Genomic DNA, 19,598 nt, shown 5'->3' with positions numbered 1-19,598 from the left:
TTACTTTTAAGGTTCTGTATGTTTGACTTCATTGTTCTCTAGTACTTTCTTTGCTTTGTTTTATTTCAACACCATATAGTCATTTATTAGAAAGGTCTGAAAAGTGGTCCCACCCTTGGGAACCCCAGGTGGAACCCCTACAGCCCCAAATTCAGGGCGGAAAATGATAGTCCTAGGGGTCCATTTCCTTGCCTGCATACTCCTTTTGTGGATTTTTCAAAGATTAATTTGTTATTAATATACAATTACGGACTGTTCAGCAGGTAGACATCACAAATTATCATGTCTGAGTAGGTTTATTACCCGGGGATGGCTATGCGCCCGCGGATGATAACCCGACTCAAACCTGATAATTCGTGATGTCTTCCGGCTAAACAGTCCATAATACATGTAGTTTTATTATCCTGAAGAATTTGAACGTTAAAAAAGATATCAAACAGTTATTGGCTTGTACCATACTATTTTGTTTTTATCCAAAACGTAGGTCGCGGGTTTACAGACCTTTTTTTCTCACTCGAAAACCCCGTCTGAAAATTTGACCGATGTATCTTGACAATGTATATACTAGTCTGAAAATTGTTTTTCATTCAACAGCACAGTTTTTTTTTTGGTAATTACGTCTTCAACATACCATTGTTTTAACGGTAGTCCAGTTTTCAATTGAATTATATAGAAAATAATAGTGATTTACTTTATTCATTGCATAATTCAACTTAAAATAGAATTTGGTGCTGTTTATCTTGATAATATTAATATCAAAGCGAAACAAAATCAATTTGAAAAATATTTACGAAATTTTTTTATGGAGTATTCGAGTTTGTTTTTTGAAGAAAAAGATGTCAAAGTTTGATAAAAACCATCAAAGCAACAGTTTTTAACAATAACGTTACAAATATTCGCGACGTCATTCAACAACGTTATTCATTTACTTTTCATGCATCACTTCAAAAAGAACTCAAAACAGTGTTATTGACTCCTGATTTTGAAGGGAAATCAAATATGTATGGACAAAATCAATTATTTACAAAATGTCCATCGCAAAATTTCTTAATATATATAAATGTGTACATATATTGCGCTATATATTTAAATTGTGTTGCTCGGCTTATAATTGAAATTCTTTTCTTCTTTTGCGATCGCATACTCGCATTAACAATGAATAAACTAATATAGCCTACATGTAATAGTGTAATTTCATTTTTGAATCTCATTAAGGTTAAATTCTTAATTTCATATACATGTAGTTTAATCATGTCTTAATATTCTAACCAGAAATACAACTAAAGTTGTTTCTATTTTACAATATATTTATGTTTATCTAACAACAACAAAAAAACATCACAAACACATAGAAATGCTCATTTTCTCAATCCAAATAACCCTTCGAAAACATGAACGCGGTTTAAAATTATTATTATTTTTAACTTGTATTGCAGATTCACTTGAAACGTCAGCTATTTTTTTTCTTCTAATTTTCGACTAAGTGTTTATACATTGTTTGAAATAACCGTGCGTCCGACCGCCCGAGACGCATGTATTTTAACAGGGGCGAATAAATTTCTTGGTATAGTCGCCCGATCGGACGTGATGAAATTTCTGCTAAATAAAATTTAGATGAATCAACTTCATTATTGTACCCGTAACTAAATGGACAGACCTCGTCAATTTAGTACATTGTATATCCTACCATATATAAAAATTTCAAAACAATATAATGTACTAGTTACGAATTAGGTCCATCGTACTTCATTAGAAGATAGATACATGTAGTAACACATGTAAAATTAATTTTAAAACATGCAGGGTAAGTAGGTTTTTGGCAGGGCTAACAATTTTTATAAGCAGTCAGCCGTGCATGTCTAGCTAATTTTACAGCGAGTTTCAAACACTCCTTGAGGTGGGTAGTTGTAAGGTTCAACTTTGCTGGAATTCACGTATTGTTAATTTGCTTTTCTCCAATACCGGTGTTGTAGCATAGAATTTTCCCCCGCATAGACTCCACCCCCCCCCCCCCCCGTAAAAACGGGTCCGGGATAGACATTCCCCCCGGAAAGATGGGTCTAGCATAGAATTTCCCCCAAGGAAGAATTAACCCGGGCCCAATTTTCTCCCAAGGAAAAACCGTCCCTGTATAGAATTTCCCCCTAAATGACAGAGCGCTTTTTCTCCCTTCTTACATTTTAGCTATGTATCCGTTTCCAGTTCTACTACTAGAATTATCTTGCTTATTTAGACCCAGGAATTCTTCTCATTGTTTTTTTTTTTTTTTTTTTGAGCAGGGTCTTGTGTATCACAATCATCATCTTATGTTTTTTAAGGAAATTATTCATATTCTGTAATGGTATATCAAAATTCATTCAGACATCTCAAGTCTTTGCCGTTATTTACTAGTATCTAACATTTGAAATAGTGAAGCTGGAAAGAAGTTAGTGGGTTTTTTTATTTAAAATTTCGAATTTAAATAAACGGGAAAATAAAATTACTTTTATTTATTCAGTGCATCTATTTTACTTTTCAGATATTTTAATTGTATATCTTTTAGTCGACTTTTTACGAAAAAACCCTAATGATATTGACCATCGTTTAAGTCTTTTGAGAAGCATATTGTATTTACTGTATGCAATTCAAAGTTTTCAGCGTGTAAACCCAACTTCAACATCTCAAAAAAAAAAATCGTTTGTTTTATGAATATCGTCGATGAAATCCGGAAACAGGAGGGGAAAAATTCTATACCAGGGCAGTTTTTCCGCCATGGGGGAACTCTATACTGATTTTGTACATAGGGGGACATTATATGCTGGGGCGCTTTTCCCCCTACGGGGAAAAATCTATTCCAGGCGCGTTTTTCCGGGGGAAAAGTCTATGCGGGGGAAAAGGCTATACTACAACACCGACATTCATTTGTAAATATGATCAAATAAATATATCTCTCTCTCTCTCTCTCTTTCTCTCTCTCTCTCTCGTGCTCAATGTTTTCCAGGGGTTCTGGAAATGTTTTCAGAGACATTTGCAGCAGGACACATTGAAACATTTCTTTATAGGATATCCCTGCCCAACGCTTTTAATTATTCAATGTTGTCCGATCTTCACGTATGATGGGGTAGGAATAAAATTATGAACTCGCCATTTTCAAATGTCCGCCATAAACGCGTTAAATCTCTGAATAAAACTTTCATTAACTGGGAAACTCCCGTCCGATTTTTCTCGGGTTCTAAAAACGATTATAAAAGCATTCCCAACACCGCCATCTGTCTCACCTCCCTAAGTTGTCCGCTGCTAAACTTTATACAGTAACAATATAAAACATATTACTAGCCGAAATTTTGTACCGGAAACGAAAGGAAGACTTAACAAAATCAAACCTCAGAATTTTCCATATTTGGTATTTCATTGACTATTAGTGTTAACGGCGACCGAACAACTCCAGTACATGTATATGACCAACGCCGGTACGCTAAGATAGGCTATACTCCATTTGTACACGTAAATTGCAGGCTTTAAAATCTGTCCGTCACAAAGGGATGGAGCTACAAACCTTTTTAAACTATTTTGGTTGTTTACATGGAAACATTTTGTACCACAACATGACAAATATGTGCTTCGGTATGACGTCATTCCTGGTTGTTCTAAATAGATCACAAATGTACCTTAATATAAAATGAAATAGTATCACACCATATTTCACATCTAATAATATTGATAATATTGTTAAAACACCCAATGCTTATCAATAGTGCTGCTGCAATCCTACCATTTTTAGTAGGAAATGATTATTGAACACTTAAACACGAAACCATCTATTTCTTACAGTTTACACTGATGTTCCTACTTCTAAAGTTTTCATAACAATCTTTATTCTCAGATTCTAGCAGTAATTGCCCTGTACGTTAGTTTGTAACCTTTCACACGGTGTATAAAAAGTCTCTAAATATATGCGGATAGTGTGATAATTTTGCAGTTTTAATTTCAGTGTGTGACAGAGGAAATCGGATTGACATGCTAAATGAACTTTCTTTTCTTGAACAAAATCGGCAATGGATGAAATCAACATAACTTCATGATATCGATAAATTCTCAGTATTTCACCCATACATTCTATGACATACATTTTATCAAACACTTTATATTTGGTCGATATTTACACGTGCCATCGTCCCGTAATGTATAATTATAACATCATCAATTTACATGTACTTTATATTTATATGTTTAATTTAAATATGTAGTATATATACGAGAGAGGAGAAAATCTGTGGCTAGACCGGGATCTAATGAAATCACGTCATTCATTATTTTTGAAGATGTATAGGCATAAAACATGACAGTAGAAATTTTAAATTTTACCACAAGACTTTACGAGGACAGTATTTTTCTCGCGTAATATTGCGGAAAGATCCGAAAACAAATATTTTGTTTTACCACATGACTTTACGGAAACTGTCGAGAACAGTAATTCTCCCGCGCATCGTCATCAAAAGAAGTTATTTTCAATCGAGGTTAACGCACGTACATTGTGTGCTGTTTTATCAGAGACATATTTTACGGAGATCGTTAAATTCCTCAAGTCTCATATTATCTCGCGGACCAATCACACGACACGTTATAAATTCGTACTCTGTGACCTCCTTTTTGGCTGCCAGTGGAAGAGATGAAGCCCTATCCGATCAATGCATGCAAGATTGTGTCAAATAAAAGAGATGAGATGGGGTTTGAGTTGAAGAGACTTGTAGTATGACATCTCCCCGACCTGCTGCTCGTCAAAATTCCTTAGGTAACACTGTAATTACTTGAAAAATGTGCCCGGAAACGGGGACCCCCTGTTTGTTTACAAATTTGTGTATTTTATTATACCGGTAGAAGGCCAATCTTTAAAGCTTACAAAAAGCGTGAAACGATTACATGAATCGAAAGAGGGATGAGATAGACTGGGAATTCATACATTTCAGAGAAATTATTGCCACCAAAAAAAAATTATGAAAAAGGGGGGGGGGGGGGTAGTAATATCCATACTTCAGGTGCCTGTGTTCAGAAGACGCTTTACTTCAAAGTAAAATGAAAGTGAAGTTTTAAAAGGCGACACATGATCTAAACTCGGAAAAATCGGCGAGATATCAGGAACTGTTTACGATTTGCCTTCTTTTTTGATAATAGTATATTTGTTGATCATAAAATCCTTTTAAAACGTGTTATGTTCGATTCCAATTTATTGATTGGAGTGAAATAAACTTAAATCAGCATCAATTTCTAAAACCAGAAAATAGGGAATAACGATTAATAAATGGGACCGTCACATATTTTGAGCGGTAAACATGCCGCCGTAGAATGTAAAACAACAAAAGTTACTTTTAGGCTATATAAACAAGACTTGTACTAACATCAGCTTCTATTCAGACATATGTACGGTTGAGACAAGATTGAATTCTACAGAGAGGCTGCTCTTAGGTCACATACAAATTAGAACTGATTGTTTGACGCCCCGTCGAATTTTTCTTTACTCATATCAAGACGTCACTAGCTGTAGGTGAAATATCACAAATTTAGACCTATGATTAGCGCTCAGAGCCGTAGGCAGTGAGGGTAGGCAGTGGCGGATTTAGAGGACGTGCAGTCGGCGCCCCCACCCCCACCCCTAAAATTTTCAATTTTAAGGTAAATCGCGGTATCTTGTTTCGGAAAATGTTCTAAACGATATAGGAAGAAATAATTTCTTCCACTCCCGGAGAAATAAATGACAAAATCCTTTGATTTCTCGCATTACTTTATTGGGAGAACTTAATTTTTTCCAAAAAACCCTTAAAATTTGGGTCATTTTATTAATTTCACCTTATTAAAATAATAGAAAATAGTACAAATGACTTAATAGGAGAAATATTTCAAGCCCCATAAAATCTGTAATATCCAGGAGCTTCCAGGAGGCTTCGCCCCCTTGACCCCCACAAGGGCTTCGCCCTGGACCCACTGCCTCATGAAGTGGCGCCCCCCGTAACCACAATTCCTGGATCCGCCCCTGGTAGGGGTCTTTAGCTTGCGAACGCCTGTCGCGACACAGTCATCTTTTTTAAGGTAATGACCCGTGATTCTCACTGCTGAGCGTGTGGCGAATGCATCAATCGCTACATGTGTTTACATATCTTGGGTTTGACGACGGCTGGGCTCGAACTCACGATCTTCCGATTACAAAATTGAACGCTCTGCCATCTATTTTGATGCAAGATATATTTAATATACTTTTTGCAGTTATCTAAAGTCAATCCAAAGTCAACGATGTATAATAAATAGACTTAAAAAGAAAATATGTTCAAGAAAGATTGTATGCCACGTGCATGAATACTGTGATTGTTTGTGTCTACAAGGTGCCCTTTTTGTGATCCCCTTTTCCGGTGTATGTCTATGATAATAATTCATCACTTCAATTTCTATGAATATAAATATCCCCGGTACCCCATTCTATAACTTATTTTTATTGGTAATTGTTTTCTACTTGTCAAATGGTTAGAATATTGTCTACTTTTAATTCATCAGATTTCGTTTTCGGAAAGAAAAAAAGAAATTCAATTTAATGCATGAACCACGAGAAAGTAAATTAAACCTCATGTCAACCTGTCTCAATTTGACATTGCTTGTTCGACATTGTGCATGCTATCATAATTCATTGCTTCGATACTCTTCTAACGGTACACTCCATTTTATCTTGCACACATTCGGTCATCCAATCAAACATGCGGGGATATATCCTTACATATTTTTTCATATTCCGACCATTAGTATGGGGTGAGTAGATTTTCTCATCGTTTTCTTTGTTGCATACTCAAAGAAGCTCTTCTTTTCAAGGATTAACATGCTTTGTTGAATAGTTGTTCGTTTCTTGCTTAACGTTCCATTTGAGAATTTTGCACAAACGGGATGATTTCAGCTACTCCATCCTCATCTTCCCCATATTTGTGTAGCAATATTCCATTATCACCTGTATATGGTGCCTCTATATCTCAGTTGATTCAATACGCAAGAGCTTGTTCTGTATATGATAAGTTTTTAAATCAAGACAGGCTACTGACAAACACGCTGATGTCACGGGTTTGTTTAAACAGTCTCGTGTAAAGTCAACATATCACAAATTCTATGGTTGTTATGATAATCTAGTTTGCCAATGCATCCTATCTTTTGGTTAAACGCTGCCTGACGTGTTTCACACCGGTTGTTGGCCGTTCTTGGCACACTGATTTTGAGTTCGGATCACTCGGTTTGTTTAATCAAAATATAAAACTCACAGTGGATATGACCGGTCAAGAGGGGATGCTTTCTCCTCCTAGGCACATGATTCCACCTCTGATATATCCAGAGCTCCGTGTTTGCCCAACTCTATTTTGTATTGCTTGTAGGAGTTATTAGATTGATCCCTGTTCGTTATCTTCACCCTCAATAAACTGCTATTGCGCTTCTTCAGGAGATGTTTTAAATACAAGGTCTAATAATAATTTCGATAAATAGAGCAGTAATAGTGTAAACATAAATAACTGTCACGGAGGCCTAGTGGTTAGAGTGCTTGTTTCCCACCGGGAATCCCGTGGGGATCCGGGTTAGAATAGGTCCTCAGTACCCCTTGCTTGTCGTAGAAGGCGACTTAATGGGGCGGTCCTTCGGATGAGACCGCAAAAACCGAGGTCCCTTGTCACAGCAGGTGTGGCACGATATAAAGATCCCTCCCTGCTCAAAGGCCATAAGCGCCGAGCATAGGCCTAAATTTTGCAGCCCTTCACCGGCAGTGGTGACGTCTCCATATGTGTGAAATATTCTCGAGAGGGACGTTAAATAATATTCAGTCAATCAATACATTCATTAAGTTGAGGTTTTTATTTTTCATACAACCACGGCTGTGACGTAGTGTAAACGGAAATAATAGGCGTGGTTTGCGACGATGCCATCAATGATCTTAACATATTTACATAAATCTCTACTTTAATAAATTTTGAATTAATGAGTTAAATTCAATTCTGATTTTCAGGTTTCTTTCACCGCGCGACTCCTGGACGTACTTTCGATCGTCTGCCTTTCACAGTCGTAGCCTGCGACAACCAGTGGATGTCCTTGGAATGCATCTTGGGCCGCATTAACATCCAATCGGCATTGTATGGTCGCCATAACCATTTAGGCATTGCACTTCTGAATCCGTTGACGGGAAATGGGGAAAAATATAATCCCCAAAGTCAAGGAATTGTGTAATAACAAGGGAAACTGTTTAATCAGAAACATGAATTCGATGTTTACAACATTTTGTACAGGCAGAAATTCGTGTTTGAAAATTGTGTACGATTGTCCATTATGAAATTAAACACTGCGATTCACGGTTCCTCTAAGAAATATGTGTATTCTGAATACAGTGCATATTACTAATGTCAAGCTTTACTTGTATTTCTCTCTCAAAGGAATGTAAACTGAACACATTCATAACGTGTTTAGAAATGAAATTCTGTCGAGGTCTTTACTTGCCTAGATGGTCGATCGGTCTAGCCCGCTGGTTACATGATGCTAGGGGATTTAGTTCCGCAGGTCGTGAGTTCAACCCCGGGTAGGGGCGGAATATTCTCTGTGCTTTATATATAAATATGACTACCAGGCCAAGGTCAAATAGGTTAAGCTTCCCAAATAAGGTCTTGCCATAAAGAATCTATATACAACAAGAGGCCCATATGCCACATCGCTCACCTGAGTCACCTTGGCCCAGATTTAAAGATTTTCCCTATATATTCGCATGTAAAACTTTGATCCTCCTATTGTGGTCCTACCCTCTCCACGGGAACCATGATTTTCACAAGCTTGAATGTGCATTTGTCAGAAAGTTGTCATACAAATGTTTGCTTTTCTGATCCAATAGTTCTTAGGAAGAGTTTTATATGCCCAACTCTATTTTTGGATTTTTGTGATTATCTCCTTCGAAGGGGCATGGCCCTTGATTTGGACACACTTGAATCCCCTTTACCCAAGGATGCCTTATATCAAGTTTGTTGAAATTTGCCCTGTGAAGAAGTAAAAAATGTGCAGTTTACAGACAGACGGACAGACAACAGTTGATAATTAAAGCTCATTTGAGCTTTTAGCTCAGGTGTGCTTAATGTAGCCGTGTGAAAATTTTGTAAATAACTTTTAAGTTTTATGATTAAAAAGAATTGAATTTGCAATTGATAAGATTGTATAATAAAGTTCTACTAGAAACTTATGCCAAAACAATGGCAAGCAGCTTTGATTTTATTTAATTTCCAATTTTTTACATCCGAGTTCATGCCTGTCCAACAAAATATGTCCCTTAATAAAGAAAATGTTCTATCCTTCCCTGGGTGACCCATATTATTGTGTAGTCCTGTTAAAGCAATAGGTGTAAGATGATTTGGTAATACAAGTTGACTGATGATGTTGTCTTGACTCTTAATTTCTCTGTATAATACCCCTCTTTTTAATTTCAAATTGTTGAAGTTCCTACACATGTTCATATGATCTTTGCCTTTTGGAATTTTGTGTTTCACTGGAAGAGCTTTTGCCTTCACTGCATTTATCCAAAATCTAATAAGTGGATCATCTCGTTGAATTCTCCGAAGTTCTCTCAACTCTAGCTGAGCCAATGGTTGTCCTGGAAACTCTGTTACTTCAATTATATCAAAAGGTTCTACTGTTTCTACCATATTAATGATGTGTTGTTGTACTTGCACAGAGTTGTATACTGTTTTGAGTGTCTCCGAACTGATGTTCTTATTGGAATTAGGATACCTAGATAAAGCATCAGCATCTGTGTTCTGTTTTCCTGGCTTATAAATAATATCGAAATCAAAAGCTGATGATGCAGAAACCCATCTTTGACCTGTGGCATCTAACTTTGCTGATGACAAAACGTATGTTAAAGGATTGTTGTCTGTCTTGACCGTGAATTTATGCCGATAGGGATAATCATAAAATTTCTCTGTAACTGCCCACTTCAAACATAGAAATTCCAACTTCATGGCATGATAATTTTCCTCAGATTTTCCTAATGTTCTGCTTCATAACTAATAACTCTAAATTGTCCATCCTGTTCCTGGCACAAAACTGCTCCTAACCCCTCTGAACTTGCATCTATATGAAGCTCGAATGGCTTGTCATAGTCTGCATAAGCCAAAATAGGTGCATTTGTCATATGATGTTTCAGCTCATTAAATGCTGCTTCATGCTGATGACCCCAAGTCCATCCTTTCACTTCTGATCTAACCCTTTTCTTTCTCTAATTTTGTGGGGGCATAATTTCCTGTAAAGGTCTTACAATTTTGCTGAAATCCTTGATGAAACGTCTATAAAATCCGGCAAATCCAACAAATTGTCTTACTTCATCAGGATGAGTAGGAGTTGGCCATTCTAAAACCTTCTTAACCTTTTCTGGATCTGTAGATATGCCTTGTTCTGATACGATGAATCCGACATACTTTACCTCTTTATGGAATAAGTTACATTTCTTTGGATTCAATTTGAGATTGCACTCCTTTAATCTCCTAAATATGATTTCTAATCTTTCTAAATGTTGCTCATATGAATCCGAAAAAATTATCAAATCGTCCAAATATATGACGCATATTTTCATATTCAAATCTCCTAAGCATTCTTCCATTAAACGTTGATAAGTTGCTGGACTGTTTGAAAGGCCAAATGGAAAACGATTGAATTCAAAAAATCCAATAGGTCCGACAGTAAATGCTGTTCTGTGTTTATGATTTTCTTCGATTTCGATTTGATGATATCCGGATTTCATGTCCAGAACTGAAAAATACTTTGATCCTGATAATGTGTCAAGAATGTCTTCTATCCTGGAAAGGGCATATGAATCTCTGATGGTTTTCTTGTATGCGTTGATAGAATTACAACAACAGCGTAAATCCTTGTTCAAAGTTCGTGTTTATATTTCATTCAAATAGTATAAATTGAAATGCCCTGTAACAAACAGAAAGCCGCATATCAAAATGACATGAAAATGTACATCACGTCAAATACATATATACATTTTATACATGTTATATATACATATATTGTATCATTTGAAACTTAGCATAAAGTTATATCAAATGATATTCAAGCACTTTAATCACAATTTTATAAAAGTGATCCACCGAACTTATTTATATTTAATAAGTGAGAAAAATAAGATTAAAAACAAAATATTTATATTATTGCTTTAGTTGACTTTTATATTGCTTAAACAGTCTAAATAGTATAACTTACCAAAGTTATGGACTTTAGGCTTGATATTTATCAAATGTAAAGCTGTAAACTATATTTCAAAGCTTCTTTGGTGCAACTGCAATAAAAGTTAAACATGCACTTTGTTAGATATTAGCAATATAATTAAGAGCGCCAACTGCGATGCTATTGCTTCCATAAAAACAAAGAAAAACCAGACATACCACGATGGCGAAATAACTCCAACTATAACTAAAACTCAAACGTCTGAACAATTCAAACCCACTGGACAATATGAAAAAATCCAACCCTGGTCTAAAGTCACATGACTGTAAGAGGCGCCAAACGCTCACCAAACTTTTGGCGGGAAAATACTAATTACATCAAATTGGAAATTAAATAAAATCAAAGCTGCTTGCCATTGTTTTGGCATAAGTTTCTAGTAGAACTTTATTATACAATCTTATCAATTGCAAATTCAATTCTTTTTAATCATAAAACTTAAAAGTTATTTACAAAATTTTCACACGGCTACACTTAAAATTACATGTCGCTTGGTCTGCAAACTTCTTTTTCATAAAACGGGGGGGGGGTATAACTATTAATGCACATACTTCGCTACAGAATATTTATTCATAAATTCTTCTCATTCACTACTACCGTTAAAAATATATGTGAGTGGGGTTCGGAACAATCACCCAGTAATATTTTTATTTACATTACAAAATAACAATTAATGGTCATTGTCAAAAGTCTTGTGATGATCCGGGTTAAAATAGGTCCTCACTATCCCTTGTTTGTTGGGAGAGACGACTAAATGGGGCAGTTTTTCGGATGAGACCGCAAAAACCGAGGCCAATCAATCATACAAACACCCCCACCCCCCGATTCTACGTGTCTGCGTATTGTTGTCGTTTTACTATACAACGCTATTTTCAATATATATTTGCCGATGAAATTAGCATTATTCATATGTACAGAAAATCATCTCGTGATAAAGAACAATCGATCAGGTGAAAAGCAGCATTATGATACATTTTCGATGTTTTTCGTTACAATAATAAGTAGATCAATCAGAGTAATTTCGATTATCTATAGTTTTTCTGCTACTCTAATTTCCAAATCAATCTCCATTTCTTTTGGTTTCCAATCTTGCAGGCAATATTGCGACAACACGTCCAAAGGCCTAGACTCACTCACCTGGAAATTAATATGGATGCGTAGCATTTGCCAAATGTTCTTGATTCAAGGTCAATACTAATCATTTAACCAGAATCACACTGTCTCCAGGTATGAGAGCTGATGTTTCTGCGTTACAATTTGTTATGCAGGACAGGCATTTCTTAATCTCTTTTACTGGAAACACTTGCTTTGTCATTTGACCTTCGTTCAAGGTGATCGCTCGCAATCTTACATTGTAGATCTCTAATGACTATCAATCACTAATTCATAGTCCAGAGAAGGCTTTTGACTTTTATCCAGTGGTGACCATGACCTAATAATATCATGGACCAAATTTCATATTGATAGATCAAACTATTTCTAAGATAAGATTCATATTTTAATATTTACATTTCCAGTGTTTTGCCTCTGATATCTTTATCAATTGAAATGATAGTCTGATATTGTAGTTTAATAATGCGAACAATTTGAGTATAAATCTTGAGAAATATATAGTACGACTATTTCAACGTCTGGGAATTCCGACTGAAATGAAAGTAAAATGTAAATGTAAAAACAACAAACTTCAGTTTTAAAAATACGTGAGTGTATAATCAGCATCGTGCTTCATCAAGTATGCTGGCGTAAAGCGCCACAGTTCATGCCTCATGTAATTTCAATAAAAAGTTACAAGCAGTGCACACCATCCATAAGTCGCGATAAACCCATTGAGCTGTCAAATCTGCACACAAGAGGGTTGGTTGATTTTCACATCTTCTCTTTAATAAAACGACATAGAATAACGACATGCTCGAAGTGTTACCTTTGCAATGAATTCAAAACAACACCATACATTTATCAGCTAATACGAGCATTCCATGTTAATAAATTTCAAACATCATTTTTGTATGTTGGTACTGCGAGCGCTCGTTTCAGGACCGTTGAAACAACACAGACAGAAATAAAATGGAGAGAATTAAAACAACACACACAAACATACACACACGGATACCCAGTGGTGAGGCTTGCGTTGAGCTGGCTGTATCTTCAGGAGAGGTGGATTGAACCCTGTTTTTCGAACTATCGATTGCTGATACTATTGCGTGCTGTTTTACCGAGGTTGGTGATATCACTGTCGGGTAATTGAATCCTCTCTTCGTTTGGGGATTTTTATAACCCCGGCCTTTAACATGAGGATTGTGAATATTCCCAGATTTGGAGCTTAAATCGGCTGCATTCTTCATCACATTAAAGAGCTTATTTCCTCGATGATCATTAGACGAGTTGATGATCAGTACTTCACCACTCCCTGTATATTGAGTTCGAAGTCTTAAACCTGAAGAAGATGGTAATTCCGTTTCAGACGTTAAGTCAGTCATAGTGTGTTGTCGGTCACCTTCATCTGGAAAAAATCCGGGTCTGCCATGGTTAGCCACCTCGTGAACATTCAAATTCAGGTCACGTGAGATTGTCATCGGAATCACTATGTCACTCGGAGTTTGCGGACGATATTCGAATTCAATCATGTTGTAGCTTTTCCTCTCGTAGCATTTGTTACAGATCAACAATATATACTATGTTGTTTTACACCAGGCATAGAATGTTAGATGAAAATTGAATACATTACATATGCAAGGTGAAGATAACGAAGAGTGATCAATCTCATAACTCCTACAAGCAATACAAAATAGATAGTTGGGGAAACACGGACCTCTGGACACACCAGAGGTGGGATAACCAAAAAGCATTTTATGCAATTCAATTCACTACACATCATAAGCAACAAAGCACGATACATGTATTATAAATCCAATTCTCCTCATTTATTATATTGAGAAGCTTTAATACTTTGATATGGAGGAAAATAACCACCTGACTTGTTCAAGAATTGCAAAATGGGTATCTCTGAATGGAAATCATTATTCCAACCTTGATTATCAATATAATTCACAAATTCCAGAATGTGACTGTTTTCAATTTTCAGCTGTTCACATATGCATTTGTGTTCTTCAAATCCTCCGCTTCAAGATCACATTCGTCCATTTTGCTCAAAACGACAAACACAGGAATGTCTGCAATCAAACAACAATTATCATGTATAGTGGGGTTTTTTTGTGTGTGGCCCAACACAATACAGAGAGTGGGATGTTTATGTCATTATCAGTGTTTGGATGTCTATAAACGCTGTATCCAATAAAAAATCATATATCATAGATGTTATATATGTCATTTAGTTTATAGATTTGCTTTGAAATAAACTTCACGTGTTCTTAAATCATATATTGTACAACATTTTTTTTTATTTAAAACAATTCAAATAGTACTAGTCTAATCTCTCTACAGTTATAAATCTGTAGTGGATCTAAATACACTTTTCTGTAATGGATCTAAATACACTTTTAGTGAAATATACCCTGTAGTAGTGAAGTGATAATCTCGTCCTACATCGTCACTTTTAAAATCCATCTTCAGTCACTATTATTAATATTTTAGTTTATAGGATAATGCAGTAAGATTGTCATACTGACCCTGTCCCTTGAAATTCCTTTGCCGATTTATACATTTAATAACTTTCTTATGGAGGGAACTACCAAACTTCGATGCCCACACCATTACGATGATATCAATAAAAACTCCTACATTGCTGTCATCAACAGGGACGTAATTTCCCATGCGTCTCTTTGAGTAACTCCAGAGATCCGTATTATCCGGAAATGTTCCATCAATAAGGGATTCTAACATTTCATCTGCAAGCCACTCTTCCAGTTTATCATTGTCTGTTGAGAATACTTTATCCAGACCAATCATATCCATAAAGGTGGGCAAGAATAAGTCTTTTGTTTTACTGTGTCCGTATTTGCTACAGCGTATCCTGGTAAAAATATGTACAGAGCGTTTTATCTACATGTATTAGTATTGACATTTACTGATATTTTGTAAGAAATAAACTTCGTTGCTATATATTAATTCATGTATCTTTGAATACCGACAATAAAACACACGTGCCAACAACATGACTTTTTGCTTGATTTTTACACTGTGACCTGATGTCTCATAAAAGGTTTCACTACGTCTTTTGGAATTGTCCATTGGAATCGCTATTTACTGAAATTTAAATGAAAAAAACCGTAATTTGTTAGTGACATTAGCCACCCATATTCACGCAGAAAACTGACACCAATCTTTCTTGTATTAATACCTTTTGCTTATCATATCACACAAAACTCTGAGATGTCTAGTATCCATTTTTGAAATTGTCTTGTCTGCCACATGGTATTTGATTGGTTGTATACTGTTTAACGTCCCTCTTGAGAATTTTTCATTCATATGGAGACGTCACCAATACCGGTGAAGGGCTTCAAATTTAGGTCCATGTTCGGCGCTTACGGTCTTTGAGAAGGTAGGGATCTTTATCGTGCCACACCTGCTGTGACTTGGGGCCTCGGTTTTTTTTTTTTGCGGTCTCATCTGAAGGACCACCCCCATTTAGTCGCCTCTGATGACAAACAAGGGGTACTGGGGACCTATTTTAACCCATACCCCACGAGAATGTCCGTTATATGAAAGAAATCGCAAACAGGAAGCCCTTAAAAGAAATTTGTTACAAAATCCAATCTATATAAAGATTATTGTTTGTACAATACACTTTGAACTTTCTAAAATAAGAACTGTAGATTGGGTTTAGATCAGCACTGAAACTTTTGAGACCTGCAGAAGGTGTCGCCCAAAATCTCCAAAGTGATGAATATTTGCATATACATTTATAACTATGTTACATGTATAACTATGTTACATTACATGTTTATATTGAATATTCCTCGTCCTCAAGATGTACATGTAATAAGAAACAATCCCTTACACGTTATTTTCTGCGGTAACATTCTCGCCACATCCAGATTTAGCATACGGGCAATATTTTCCTGTCATGGCCGTGGTAGAGGAGTTGATAAAAGACGACTTTCCTACTCCTGCTTGTCCAATCACTAAGATGGACTTTGGTTTCTGTAGATTTCTTCTAGAACAGGTTTGTTTTAACTGACGCAGTACTGCTGCCCTCACATCTGCATAGCTGGAAAACATCGTAAAATTTCATGACAAACCCCTATATGTCATATTCATATTGTATTTTTGATGAAGCATTGAATTTGTTCTTGTCTTTTTTCTCAAAATTCAAATCGATCAATACATTCTTCAGAGTAGTGTCATATCATTGGTGAATGGTAGCAGCAAGACATATGAAATATACTTATTTTTTACAAGAGTAGCTGCATGGGATATTGTTTTATAATCATGCAGGTGCTATATTGAACAGAGAACACATAGTTTGGAATATTTCTATTTCAATGTTTGTGGCCTTTCCTTTTCAGTCATGAAAACCAATACTAACAAAACTCTTCGTGTTAGATAACCTTGATATTGAACATGAAATGATAAGCATAAATCTAGTTTACAGATTTGTATGCCACCTGTCGCGGTAGCTCAGAGGTAGAGAGTTTGCCTTGTAACCGGAAGGTTACGAGTTCGAGACAAACTCGTGTTATGGCTGTATCAAACCTAGACGTTAAACATTGGTAGTGATTGCTCCTTCGCCAAACACTCGGCATTTAGAAGTGATAATCACAGATCTTCCGGATATGACCTTGAAAACGGAGGTCCCGTGTCGCAGCAGGTGTTGACACGACAAAGAACCCTCCGTGTTACGACCCTGGACGACAAGTAGGTCTAGGTACTTTACTTAAAACTGGTAATGTCTCTATATGAGTGAAAACAAACAAATTACCTATAAAAAAAGACAAGAATTAGGTCAGCTTTACATGTTGATGGTGTCAAGACGAATTTTCAGAATTTGCTTTTAGTGCCCTTCGTCGTTCATCTTTATGAATGAAACCCTTGCTGACATTTTGTACATATATATTTGTTTCCGTTTTCATTCACTTTCACCCGTAACAAGACAGGTCATGTTCTTTTTCATTAAAGGTATAATAGCAGCAGTGGAATTTTTATATACTATGTATCAGTCTTGTAAGTTTGATAAATGTTATGAAAGTGTGATAAACTTACTCTGGTGCAGATACACGTCTGTTTCTGGGGTAGGTTCTTAATCTAAGATAAATGAAATTTTGTTAATTTGTATCGCGACATGAAAATTGAATACCGGTATATCGTAATGTCATTTACCTGTATGAAACACACAGAACGAAAACATTCTCTAGTTCCTATAGTTAAACTATAAACTTTCCTGTTTCACCATGGACGCCCAATATGCAGTTGTAAAAAAAAACCTAGTATATTATTGTTTTGTTAATTAATTTTGCTTTTTGTTGTTTTTGGTTTTACTGAGCCAGAACTCCATAAAATTATTTCAAGAGGTATTTTATGAGACATCAGGTCACAGTGTAAAAATCAAGTTTTATTCAACAATTGCTTTAAAAATCTTGATATTTATATGGAATTTGAAAAAAACAATACATGTATATTGCAATATATCGTAATATTTGAATTAGATATTGCAATATATCGCAATATCGTGTTTGCTGGCAATACCCATAGTTTGCGTAAACAAAAAACATCTACCTTTTTCGAGAGGATTGTCGATGTATTATCTCCGACATTTTTCTCTTCCTAGAAATTATTTCTAAAAGAAAGGCAAAAACATATTTTTTCTTTGCGAAATTGATTAGGAAATGAGATAAATATAGAAATATAAGGAATGATGGTTACGTAACATTGATATGTGTTAAGATATACCAGTATACATTCTATGACTTTAGTGAGAACTTGTAAACCTTGTAGTTGGTCTTGTCGCAGATGTTCCACGGTTCTTTTCGTCTGAGTTTTTAGCTTGTCGTTAAAACTTAAGTCTCTCCTAAGAATGCCATGCAGACATTGGGAATAGTTTAAATCGCCCCCGATATGTTTCGTCATTCGATCACAGATCCCAATCATATTTGTTGTGATTTCCTCAAATTTGTCCGGAGATAACTGATTCAAAAACGGACCATGAACACAATTGTTGCGCATATGTCGAATTCTCTCAATGTCGTCTCCAAGTCTTATAAAACCATCCTTTCGTTCCTTTCTCCATCCCTCAGTGGGTTCTGAGACGTCTGTGAAATTCCTCAGCAGAGAATAAAGTAGCGTTATATCTAGTGAACTATAGTCCTCCTCATTCGCCGCGGCTTCTATCAATGGCATCTGATTCTTGACGTTTTCCTTTTGTTTTTTGGTTCCATTACTAACCCTTTGGAAAATATCTGTAGGAGGAATCTTTTTACTGAGTAGATCCTGTAGAGTTAATGTCAGAACTTGCCTTATTGCAATGATAATTTTGCAATATCTTATCATTTTGTCGTCAGCCATGCTCGTTGGAATATACGCTGACTTAAACACCTACAAATATATTTCGTATAAAATGAAATTAAAATGGACTTCAGCTGTTTTTAAAGCATTTGTACGAGTGCATATGCTCCCATATGACAACAATAAAAGGCATTATATCAAAACCAAAACATTTTCTTAATATAGAATTATTATTGCTATTGAGCTTGTGATAATGAATACCAGTAAAAATACATGAGCTTGCAAGCGTATTTCAGTTATTTATTAGTATATTATATCATGGCTGTGGTGTTTTTCCTATTATAAAAAGTGTACAATAACTGAAGATACACCAGTGGGCGGAACCGTCATTTGCATATTTTTTAAAACTGTGCTGTGTAAATAAATTATTGAAGCTATTTTGCCATCCGAATGAATTAGTGTAGTACCATTGTTACATGTATGCACGGTTGCATTAATCAGTTCTAATAAAATGATCTTAATTCAAATTATAAATTTTAAGATAGCTCATTACACTAAAATTTTATTTAATGGCTCGTTAAAACATTTCTTATGAAGTATGATTACACCTTCGAAAGAGTGATACAAGCTCTCAATTATTTTATATGATTTTTGTGATTATCCCGGAATGATAACAAAGTGTTTTGTTTGCAAATATAATATTCCAGAGTCCAAATTTCACTGTGATTTGATGCATAATATGAATATCTTAGAAAACATGCCTAGACGACTCAGACAGACGTTGTGATTTTTTCTAAATTAAAAAAATGTTAATGAAAATTGAAAAGGTTATTTGCTAATACTTTTTAAATCTAAGGATAAAATCTTCAACAACAAAAAACATGTCCGTTAGAAAAAAGATATTTTGAAAATAAATTGAAATGAAATGGTCAAAATTTAGAAAT

At 35.5% G+C, this 19,598-nt stretch overlaps 2 protein-coding genes across 2 annotated transcripts in view; both read right to left on the bottom strand.

Moving 5' to 3' along the window:
• Window positions 1-19,598, bottom strand: part of LOC125677887 (uncharacterized) — a 534,764-nt gene that overhangs the window by 508,554 nt on the left and 6,612 nt on the right. The window lies entirely within an intron of this gene.
• LOC125677886 (uncharacterized) lies at window positions 14,033-18,818 on the bottom strand. Its single transcript, XM_056160484.1, has 6 exons — window positions 18,141-18,818; window positions 17,929-17,989; window positions 17,416-17,457; window positions 16,214-16,423; window positions 14,883-15,226; window positions 14,033-14,426 (listed from the first exon to the last, which is right to left on the bottom strand). The coding sequence occupies exons 1-6, from the start codon at window positions 18,712-18,714 to the stop codon at window positions 14,335-14,337; spliced, it is 1,323 nt and encodes a 440-aa protein (XP_056016459.1). The 5' UTR covers window positions 18,715-18,818; the 3' UTR covers window positions 14,033-14,334.

This window comes from Ostrea edulis, chromosome 3 (genome assembly GCF_947568905.1).
Source record: "Ostrea edulis chromosome 3, xbOstEdul1.1, whole genome shotgun sequence".
NCBI lineage: Eukaryota > Metazoa > Mollusca > Bivalvia > Ostreida > Ostreidae > Ostrea > Ostrea edulis.
This window is presented reverse-complemented; position numbering and strand designations above follow the sequence as displayed.

Excerpts from the sequence above, each read along its gene's own strand:
- LOC125677886 (XM_056160484.1), bottom strand. The coding sequence starts at position 18,714 with ATGGCTGACGACAAAATGATAAGATATTGCAAAATTATCATTGCAATA. Across the intron at positions 17,458-17,928 it reads CGACAATCCTCTCGAAAAAG|ATTAAGAACCTACCCCAGAA; the intron begins GTAGATGTTTTT and ends CATTTATCTTAG. Across the intron at positions 16,424-17,415 it reads AGACGTGTATCTGCACCAGA|CTATGCAGATGTGAGGGCAG; the intron begins GTAAGTTTATCA and ends GATGTTTTCCAG.